Here is an 11,494-nt window from a genome sequence, read left to right as displayed (position 1 = left end):
TGGCAATGGCAAGGAAAGCGTTTCTGAAGAAGAGAAATTTGTTAACATCGAGTATTGATTTAAGTGTCAGTAAGTCGTTTCGGAAAGTATTTGTGTATTGTGTAGCCATGTATGGAAGTGAAACGTGGACGATAAATAGTTTAGACAAGAAGAGAATAGAAGCTTCAGAAATGTGGTGCTACAGAAGAATGCTGAAGATTAGATGGGTAGATCACATAACTAATGAGGAGGTATTGAACTGAATTGGGGAGAAGAGGAGTTTGTGGCACAACTTGACAAAAAGAAGGGATCGGTTGGTAGGACATGTTCTGAGGCATCAAGGGATCACCAATTTAGTACTGGAAGGCATCGTGGAGGGTAAAAATCGTAGAAGGAGACCAAGAGATGAAGACACTAAGCAGATTCAGAATGATGTAGGCTGCAGTAGGTACCGGGAGATGAAGAAGCTTGCACAGGATAGAGTAGAGATGAAGAAGCTTGCACAGGATAGAGTAGCATGGAGAGCTGCATCAAACCAGTCTAAGGACTGAAGACCACAACAACTGACGACCAAAACAACAGTACCAGAGACGTGATACGTGAAGGGTTGAAATGTCCCGGATGGATTTGTTTCTCAGGTAACATCGGATTAGTCCAGGTTACAAGTCACTGAACTCTCCTGATCGATCATTCTGCTGTTACTTCTTCGATATTGCCATACAGCGCTCAAGAGATCCCTTCTCTCAGGACCTACAGAGTTCAACACAGCATTACATAGGGTGTCATGACATTTTTGATCAGAAAGTGCATCCTTTTTTCTCATCTAGGCCTGCTTTAATTGGAGGAAAATTAAAGTTGTGCATTATCATCCATGGAGAAGAAAATCCATCCCTGTTAATAAATGATGAGACTGACAAACACAGCCAATTTCTTGTTTGTTGTGTACACTATAACACTTCTGTTTATCATGAAATCGTTGTGACAGCAGTACTGCGTAAGTTCACAGACAAGAATGTACGTTGTAATATAGGCAGCACAATAACAAATTCTTTTGGTACAAAGCTCATCAACTTTATTTTATTCTGTGCGTCACACATAAATAGATACATGTAGAAAATAATGAAGTATCGTACAGTTATTATAAACGAATTGCAAAATGAATCGCTGTGTTAGTAGTGAAATATATATGCAAAATGTCGTCAACTCAGTTCTGGACAACAGCACTGGGAATCGCCTCGCGACTTTTTTTTCCACACCCTAATATATCAAGATGATTTACTGGCCACAAAAATCTCTATTTCACTCCTGTTATAACTGAAAATTCGACGGACTTTATGCAGTATAAATTTCAAATGTAGTCTATATGAAATCAATTCTCCCATCAACAACGAGATCATGGGATGTGACGTTTAAGCAAATTTCATTCTGGAAGAACACCTGGAGTTCGAGTACTCTGGAGTCCAATTAATGGATGCCGCTGAAATATTTGGCAGGAGTGACTTGTGATAATTATAGTAATTTGAATTGTTTCTAGTGCTAGAGAGATCCAGTGCTGTTGTCTAATGTGGCATGAATCTCATGGTGTATGGATCAATCAGTGCTTGAGGTAGGTCTTGTAGATAGAGCCGTAGCTGCCTCCTGAGGAGAAACTGGTGGCTGCCGGGAGTACCTTCACGATGGTACCGCCTCCGTAGGATCCACCAATTCCGCCACCGATGAGGCTACCACCTCCGTACGCGAGCCCACCACTTCCGTAGCCGTATCCGAGACCGCCCCCGATTCCACCTCCGGAGATGATAGCGCCGCCACCCAGGCCTCCACCCAGGCCGCCTCCCAGGCCGCCTCCCAGGCCTCCTCCCAGGCCTCCTCCCAGGCCGCCTCCCAGGCCGCCTCCGATGCCGCCTCCCAGGCCGCCTCCAAATCCTCCTCCGAGTCCTCCGCCTCCGGCAATGATGCCGGTGGTGGCGACGGGCACCACTGCAGCGCTAACGCCAGTGGACACTGGCACCGGTACGGGCTGAGGGACGGGGTACGGCTGGGGGACGGAGACCGGCACGGGGTGGGGTACTCTGACGGGGTACGGCTGGGGTACAGGTACGGGGACGGGCACTGGCCGGGACACGGGCACGGGCTGGGGTACGGGGACGGGAACGGGGCGGTCCACTGTTACGGGTACGGGGTGCGGTACCCTGACGGCGTACGGCTGAGGCACTCTGACAGGCACCGGTTCCGGGACTCTGACGGGGTACGGCTGGGGTACGGGTACGGACACTGGAACGGGGCGGGACACCGGTACGGGGACCGGCTGTGGCACGGGTACCGGGACGGTAACTGTCCTCAGAACGGTCTGAGACACCCCGCCCACTGCGGCAGCTCCACCACCCAGGGCGGCACCGCCTGCGAGACCTCCGGCAGCGAGACCCAGTCCCCCTCCAGAAGCCAGCGCCAGACCGCCAGCTCCACCTCCGATGCCGCCTCCGATACCGCCCGCGGCTAATCCCAGGCCGCCACCGTAAGAGCCTCCCAAGCCTCCACCACTGATTACTGCGCCTCCTATGGCACCAGAGGAGAGACCACCACCTGTGGACAAGACGAAGATCAATTAATCACACAGTAATTGCCAGCTAGGTGCGTCCTCTGATTCTGACACATTCATTTCTGTTCCTAAGGATATAAGACGCCGACTCATATGAAAACCTTGAAATCAATAACATTCCTAAATGCTGTACTACCGATTTAGCACCACTTTCCTTTCGTTTCGACAAATGGTCAATAGTTACCAGCCTGTTGTTGCACCACAGAGAAAGAAGTTAAGTCAATGGAAATATGAGTGTCCCACTGACGACCTGCACTGCGTTTGTGCAGTGAAGGTGTAAAATGCGAGGAAATGCATCGCACAGTGAAAGCACAGTACGGTGATTCTTGTGTGCCCCTGCAGCAAGCACATGAGTGGTACAACTACAACAACAACAACTACTACTACTACTACTCCTACTATTACTACTACGTGATCAGGCCCAGTGGACTGCACACAAGTTTCCTCCTCCACTGTATTCTGTCCATTGCTGCTATCCGCCATCCGTTCACATCTATTGACACGTGGTTTAAATCTTCATGGAGTGCATCCCTCCAACGCTTCTTGGGTCTCACTGCCGGTCTCTTTCCTGTAGGTGTGAAATCCAGGAGCTTCCGAGGCCATCTGTGATCCTCCATCCGGGCCACATGGCCAGCCCACTGCATTCGTCTGGCTTTGACAGTTCCTGCTTTGTTGGGCTGCTGGTATAGTTCCTCAAGCTCTTGGTTGTATCTAATCCTCCATTCCCCTGTATCTGCATCCAGAACCGGACTGAAGATCTTCCGAAGTACTTTTCTCTCAAAAACAAGGAGCTTATGGGTCCTGTTTCCATGTACTCCATGTCTCACAGCCATATAGAACAACAGGCTGGATCAGGGTTTTGTACAGTCGAACCTTGAACTGTCTGGAGAGATATTTGGACTGAAGCAGTTGTGCTAGGCTGTGGTAAGGTCGGTTTCATGCTTGTGGTCTGGCATTGATCTCTGCTTCACATGACGAGTTCTCAGTGAAAAGTGCCCCTAGGTATTTGAATTCCTGCACTCTCTTGTAGGAATAGTCCCCAACCTGCAGTGATTGTAGATGATGAGCAGTCTGACAATGACCACGCGTCATAACGAGGTACTCTGTCAAATTTGCTGGCAGCCTCCTTTAGTGCTTTGGTCATTCGCTCCAACTCCTCTTCAGACCTAGAGAGTAAACAGATGTCGTCTGCATAGGCTAAGTATGCCAGCCCCTTTCCTTCGATTTCAGTCTCTTCGTTATCTTGGAAGGTCTCGCGTACGATCTTCTTGAGGGCAAAGTTGAACAGGATGGGGGACAACCCATCTCCTTGTCTGAGTCCTGTCACCAGTGGTACAGGAACTTTAAATTTCTTGGAAGATTATCCTCTCCTGCGCCAGGCAAAACGTTCAGTGACGAAAGAAAAGAAAACGCTACAATAGTAGAAGAGCTTGCGAAAGAGAGAAGGCCTATTATTGTAGGTGAAATGGCTTCTACTTTTGATACTGTTGCTGGTTGAGCACTCAGTACTGTCCATGAAGTTTCGCTGTGTAAGGAAGGTGCGTGTCACGTCATTTGAGTGCTGAATTTATAATACGTCGCTTCGATGCATGTGTGGGACTTTTGAATCGTTTTCAAGAATACAACTTACTGGATTTCTGCATACGTTAGAGGAGAAGAGACCTGAATGCATTATCACCGTACTGAAATGAATAGGTCAAGCAAGGAATGACGTTACGGATCTTCGCCAAATCGAAATAAACAAAATCCACACTCAGAGATCAGCAAGAACGCTCGTGCCAACTCTCTTTTGGATGGCGAAAGCGTATTTTTAGAACGCTGTATGAAAATGTGATTAACTTTACACTGAAATCTGCTACGAAGTTATCTTTACCTTGTAGTTTGGAGTTAACGAGTCAGCCAGATTGTAGATATTTCCTTGCAACGTGCCGATGTTTGTCCCCAAAATATCCGTTCAACCGTAGCAACTTCCACGATATGAAATTTGACCTCGCCCCCTAGTGTCTTTCGTGTGTTCGCAGGGCTCAAAGAAACGGTGAGAAGCAAGCATTTCTACACGAATGAAGAGTTGAAAACCTCAGTGTGCGAGTGGTTGTATTCACAAACAAAATAATTCTTTTCACAAGCTATCTGTGCACTTTTGAAGCTGCGCAATGCACGCGTTTCACGTCAAGCTGCTGAATAGTAAACAGTTAAGGTTTCCATTTGAATCACCCTTGTATAGCAGTGTACCACCTGACAGTGCAAACACGTTTTTCCATAGTATACGCGTGCATTTTTTAACTCGAATGTCAAGTACATGCTGAACGACGTTGCTTCTGATTCGCGAGAAAATCGTCTAATAACGCAATCTAAAAGTCTCGTACCAGAGACGTCTTTCACAATGGGTAAACTAAAATTTTTACAAAATGAAATTTTCACTCTGCAACGGAGTTTGCGCTGATACGAAACTTGCTGGCAGATTAAAACTCTGTGCCGGGCGGAAACTCGAACTCGGCACCGCTGCCTTTCGCGGGGAAGCGCTTTGCCGACTGAACTGCCCAAGCACGACTCACTACCCGTCCTCAATGCTTTACTTCCTCCAGGATCATTTCTACACTTGTGCGTAGCAAGCAGCTGAGACATGAATGAAAGTGGCTGACACGTATTTTCACAAAAGTCTGGTAATGGAAGCAAATTAGCTTTCGGAAAAGTGAAGCCGTCGAAGAGGTTGTTCTGTTGTTGAGATTGTAAGCTGAAGCAAGAATTCCATCGGATATGCAGACCTATAAAAGATGTTCGAGAATGTAAAGTTGTGCAAAATATTTAAGAACCCTTGAAAAACTGGTACTCACTGTATGGATATATGTGAAGTATATATGTATAAGAATTTACGTCACAGGAAGGAGGAGTGGGAAAATGGAGTTGAGAGAACTGTAACTACAGTAGGAGTACTGCTTGTGGCCTATGGGTGATCGAAATAACTTGCTTTTGCTTGATTACTGGTTTGATATTTACTCTTTCAGAGCAAACTATCATTCCTGGAAAGTGTGTGAGATTGTGGTTCATACCAAGTGGAACTACTGGTTAAATTCAACCTGTGGATATTTTTTTTCTGTGCGTATAAAACATTTTATCTCACTGTCTGCAACAACGTCTTTAAAGTATTGCCAGTTTTATGATAAGTTCCGCGATTGAAATTGGTAGGCACTGGTATCAAGCTATAACCACAGAGCGATCACATAAACTAGCTCTAAGCTTGTGGGTATAGCTTGACACCAGTGCCTACCAATATTAATTGTATATTACAGCACTGAGGATGGTCACCAAGTGACCGAAAATCGATTTTGCTGACAATAAAACAACAAAATACTGCCAATGCTGATTTTCCTTCCAGTTCTATTCCTATTTTTTCTCGGGATTACGAGGGTCTTGCACCATTTACACCATCGAATGTTTTTTCTAGGGATACTGTTGGCAATGAACGCGTCATGACTTTTCTGCAGTAGTGCTTTCATTATCAAGCCCAACTACTGTAGCGTCACCTTTATTGGAAACGAAACTGACCGTCGTCTAACAGCTCCACGATATTCTTTTTCTTTCTTCTGTATTTGTTAGTTTACTTACCCAGACCATATCCGTAGCCGCCTCCGTAGCCGCCTCCGTAGCCGCCGCCATATCCGCCCCCATATCCGCCGCCATATCCGCCCCCATATCCGCCACCATAGCCGTATCCGCCGCCGAGGCCGTAGCCGCTGCCGATGGTGAAGATGCCTCGCTTGTCAACCTTCTTGTTGACCGGAGCCTCCTCAGCGTACACCACAGCTGCCGCAAGCAGCGCCCATCCCAGAACCTGCAACATCCACATCCTCAGCATATGGCTGCCACGCAAACGGCGACGTCTATTTCTGCACAAAAAAGAAGCACCTGCTCTCTCAGTCGATCACTGCTACACTGTTGATCTTTCAAATTGCAACTACATGAAGACAGCATGCAACAACGTCGTACTGCGTGACCCCATGCAGAATCTCAACGGCCACAAGCGACTAGCGCCCGAGAGGAGACCTTGCTCACTTGTGTCTGCTGGACTGTACAACCATGTCATGTACCTTGCTTGCAGCAACAAAGTTAGCAAACTACTGCTAAGGCAAAGAGAGTTTCACTGCAAGTTTAAACGCAGCCAAAACCTCTCAGACAAACAGAAGCTAAATGATGTCAAAGTTAGCGTAAAGAGCGCTATGCGTGAAGCGTTCAGTGAATTCGAAAGTAAAATTCTTTGTACCTACTTGACAGAAAATCCTAGGAAGTTCTGGTCTTGCGTTAAATCAGTAAGTGCCTCGAAACAGCATATCCAGACACTCTGGGGTGATGATGGCATTGAAACAGAGGATGACACACGTAAAGCTGAAATAGCAAGCACCTTTTTCCGGAGCTGTTTTACAGACGAAGACCGCACTGCAGTTCCTTCTCTAAATCCTAGCACAAACCAAAAAATGGCTGACATCGAAATAAATGTCCAAGGAATAGAAAAGCAACTGAAATCACTCAACAGAGGAATGTCCACTGGACCTGACGGGATAACAATTCGATTCTACACAGAGTACGCGAAAGAACTTGCCCCCCTTCTAACAGCCGTATACCGCAAGTCTCTAGAGGAACGGAAGGTTCCAAATGATCAGAAAAGAGCAAAGATAGTCCCAGTCTTCAAGAAGGGTCGTCGAGCAGATGCGCAAAACCTCAGACCTATATCTCTGACGTCGATCTGTTGTAGAATTTTGGAACATGTTTTCTGCTCGCGTATCATGTCATTTCTGGAAACCCAGAATCTACTATGTAGGAATCAACATGGATTCCGGAAACAGCTGTCGTGTGAGACCCAACTCGCTTTATTTGTTCATGAGACCCAGAAAATATTAGATGCAGGCTCCCAGGTAGATGCCATTTTCCTTGACTTCCGGAAGGCGTTCGATATAGTTCCGCACTGTCGCCTGGTAAACAAAGTAAGAGCTTATGGAATATCAGACCAGCTCTGTGGCTGGATTGAAGAGTTTTTACGAAACAGATCGAAGCATGTTGTTCTGAATGGAGAGACGTCTACAGACGTTAAAGTAATCTCTGGCGTGCCACAGGGGAGTGTTATGGAACCATTTCTTTTCACGATATATATAAATGACCTAGTAGATTGTGCCGGAAGTTCCATGCGGTTTTTCGCGGATGATGCTGTAGTATACAGGAAGTTGCAGCATTAGAAAATTGCAGCGAAATGCAGTAAGATCCTGCAGCAGATAGACACTTGGTTCAGGGAGTGGCAACTGCCCCTTAACATAGACAAATGTAATGTATTGCGAATACATAGAAAAAAGGATCCTTTATTGTATGATTATATGATAGCGGAACAAAAACTGGTAGCAGTTACTTCTGTAAAATATCTGGGAGTATGCGTGCGGAACGATTTGAAGAGGAATGATCATATAAAATTAATTGTTGGTAAGGCGGGTACCAAGTTGAGATTCATTGCGATAGTCCTTAGAAAAAGTAGTCCATCAACAAAGGAGGTGGCTTACAAAACACTCGTTCGACCTATACTTGAGTATTGCTCATCAGTGTGGGGTCCGTACCAGTTCGGGTTGACGGAGGAGATAGAGAAGATCCAAAGAAGAGCGGCGCGTTTCATCACAGGGTTATTTGGTAACCGTGATAGCGTTACGGAGATGTTTAGTAGACTGAAGTGGCAGACTGCAGGAGAGGCGCTCTGCATCGCAGTGTAGCTTGCTGTCCGGGTTTCGAGAGGGTGCGTTTCTGGATGAGGTATCGAATATACTGCTTCCCCCTACTTATACCTCCCGGGGATATCACGAATGAAAATTAGAGAGATTCGAGGGCGCACGGAGGCTTTCAGACAGTCGTTCTTCCCGCGAATCGTACGCGACTGGAACAGGAAAGGCAGGTAATGACAGTAGCACGTTATGTGCCCTCCGCCACACACCGTTGGGTGGCTTGCGGAGTATAAATGTAGATTTAGATGTACATCCATACAGGCAGCGCAGTGAGGTCTGGCGCGCCGTGGAATGTCAGCACAGGGATAGATTTTAAGAGTATGTGCTAATGTTTACAATTTCAGTACAACAACACATGTTAGTAAATATAACTTCGCCTAAATTCTGTGAATGTGGAAATATTACACTACTGGTTTATTATTCAAACAGCGCATTTGAGCGTTCGTTCCTTGCAAGAAGCCAGCCGGTGCGGCAGAGCAGTTCTAGGCGTTTCAGTCCGCAACCGCGCGACTGTTACGGTCGCAGGTTCGAATCCTGTCTCGGGCATGGATGTGTGAGAAGTCCTTAGGTTTAAGTAGTTCTACGTTCTAGGGGACTGATGACCTCCCATAGTGCTCAGAGCCATTTGAACCATTTTCGGTGGGCTTTGATTAATAATCAAGTGTTTCTCAGGTTACTTTCCGTTCAGAAGGCTGTTGCACGAAGCGACTGTTATACTGACTTGTAAATAATAGATTTCAGCCATGAGTCGTCCTTTTGAAGTCTTATACGCAGATCTACATTTCAGCTAGAAACTAGCCACTCTCAATGCACTATCATTTTTGATCATTGCGTGTAATGCCTGTTGTTCGGGCTTCATCCATAGTTCATCGAATACTCAGGTACAGATGCAGACACATTGGTTGTAGTTATTAAAAGATACTCGGAAGCCTCTATACGAACAGCAGCAATACAGAACTAGACAGAGCCGACAGGATTCATACACTGATCAGCACACGATTTTTCATCTCCGTAAAGCCCAACACTGTTTTACCTCAAAATGCGGAAATTTAGGTGTTGTTTGCTCATCGCATCTAAAATAACCAAAATTAATTCATTCCATCGAAACGTATAGGAAGTACACTCACTTAACGTAAAGGTGTGAACGGAGCAGTCTTCAGCTGCGATAAGCACTGTGCGGTTCCGACGTAAAATATTTGGGGGACAGGGTAGAGAGCGATCAGCGGCTGTTTGCTGATGATGTGTGGTATATGGGGAAGTTCAGTGACTCTAGGAGAATGCAAGATCACATAGACAAAATGTCTGATTTGGTGTGGTGAATGGAAGCTAGATCTAAATTTACAAAAACAAACACGTAATGTTCCAACACAGCATCCCTAGTGTCCTGCTTGACACAGTAAAGTCCTTTAAATATCTGGGAGACCGCACACGGGACGCTAATGCGACCTATTCGTGAGCGCCGCCCGAGTGTTTTCGACCCGCATCAGGACGGATTAAACAAAGAGGCGGGCTGCTAGATTTGTTACTGGCAGGTTCGAACTACATGCAAGAGTTACGGAGATGCGTCGGGAGCTCAAATGGGAATACGTGGAGGAAAGGCGACGTTCTTTTCGAGAAACACTACTGAGAATGTTTGAGGAAACGATATCTGAAGCTGACTGCCGTCAACATACATTTCGCGCAAGTACCATGAAGGTACGTCACGAGAAACGCATCCTGATACGGAGACACACAGACAGTAATTTTTCCCTCACTTTATCTGTGAGGGGAGCGGGAAGGAAATGACTACTTGTGCCACAGGGTGCCCTCCGCATGCATCGTACGGACGCTTGCGGAATATGTACTAGACTTTTTAATAATTTTCGACAACGTTTAAATATTTCTAAGGTATCTTCTTTTTCTTTCCGACAAATGGCGATCCTGGCAGACTAATACATCGTTCTCTTGCATTCTTGTTCTAGGGGATGGACGCATCTGAGTATTCTTGCGCAATACGACACATTATTATCTTGAAGAAGCACTCATTGTCCTACAAATAAACAAGATAAAAAGTGTGATTTACCAATCAAAAATAAGAAGAATCGCGACTTAAATGAAATTCTGTAGCCCTGAAGTTTTGCCTTAAGTAATGAGCAGAGTCTGACAGGGTGTTTCCTTCCAAGAAGAAAGTGACGACAAAAGGACAACGGGTAACAATTTAGTTAATTTCCGCCGAGTGTCTTCGTGCAGAACGGGGCAACAACGAGAGACAGGAGCCTCATTCTAATCCCCGTGATACGCAACTGAACATCTCTTATGACATAACGTAAAAATGTCCGCCCCGCTAGCTGAGTGGTCAGCGTGACAGGCTGTCAATCCAAAGGGCCCGGGTTCGATTCCTGGCTGAGTCGGAGATTTTCTCCACTCAGGGACTGGGTGTTGTCTTGTCCTAATCATCATCATTTAATCACCATCGACGCGCAAGTCGCCGAAGTGGCGTCAAATCGAAAGACTTGCACCAGGCGAACGGTCTACCCTACGGGAGGCCCTCGTCACACGACATTTCATTTCATTTACTGTAAAAATAAAACGTTGGTTTGCTCCAATGAGATGTCCAAATGAATATCTTTATACTTTGATGCTACTGTTTTGATAGTAAGGAACTCACACAAGCGGCCAGGGAAACCAGAGATAACTTGGGTTCCAGTATTGAGCCCTGTGGTAGTTGACACCGAGTATTTTCGGACGCTTACCAGTACTGTGGTCCTCATGACGATCCTCGTAGTCCTGACGGTGGATCCTTGACGGTACCCTGAGTCCTCTTCTTCCAGAGGACTGGAACTGATGTGCCTGTCTCGTCGCCTTCGGCGGTATATATACCGATCACTTGCACTGGAACAAACGGCACTGGAGTGGGGGCGAGGTCGTTTGGGATTCTGGAGCGACTAGAGTCGCCCGCGATGACGCCGGAACGGCATCTCCTAGACAGCCGCGACCAGTTGACCACCGGACTGCCCCAGATATCCAGCGTCGCTTTAGAAAGGAATTCGTGCAGTCAGTGCGCGACTGGAGTCCAGATAGGCCTCCTTGTCCTTATCTGTCCGAGCGTGCGAACTGCACTTTCACTGCGGAATCCTTTGGCGGACGAAGGACGGCGCCGCTTCCTACTCGAGAGCTAGAAAAA

The 11,494-nt window shown here is 46.5% G+C and overlaps 1 protein-coding gene across 1 annotated transcript; it reads right to left on the bottom strand.

Moving 5' to 3' along the window:
- Positions 1-1,029: 1,029 nt before the first annotated feature.
- LOC126291834 (uncharacterized) lies at positions 1,030-11,140 on the bottom strand. The gene is made up of 3 exons (XM_049985547.1): positions 11,064-11,140; positions 6,182-6,407; positions 1,030-2,559 (listed from the first exon to the last, which is right to left on the bottom strand). The coding sequence occupies exons 1-3, from the start codon at positions 11,079-11,081 to the stop codon at positions 1,574-1,576; spliced, it is 1,230 nt and encodes a 409-aa protein (XP_049841504.1). The 5' UTR covers positions 11,082-11,140; the 3' UTR covers positions 1,030-1,573.
- Positions 11,141-11,494: the final 354 nt, after the last annotated feature.

The sequence above is a fragment of the Schistocerca gregaria genome, chromosome 9 (assembly GCF_023897955.1).
Source record: "Schistocerca gregaria isolate iqSchGreg1 chromosome 9, iqSchGreg1.2, whole genome shotgun sequence".
Classification (NCBI taxonomy): Eukaryota; Metazoa; Arthropoda; class Insecta; order Orthoptera; family Acrididae; genus Schistocerca; species Schistocerca gregaria.
This window is presented reverse-complemented; position numbering and strand designations above follow the sequence as displayed.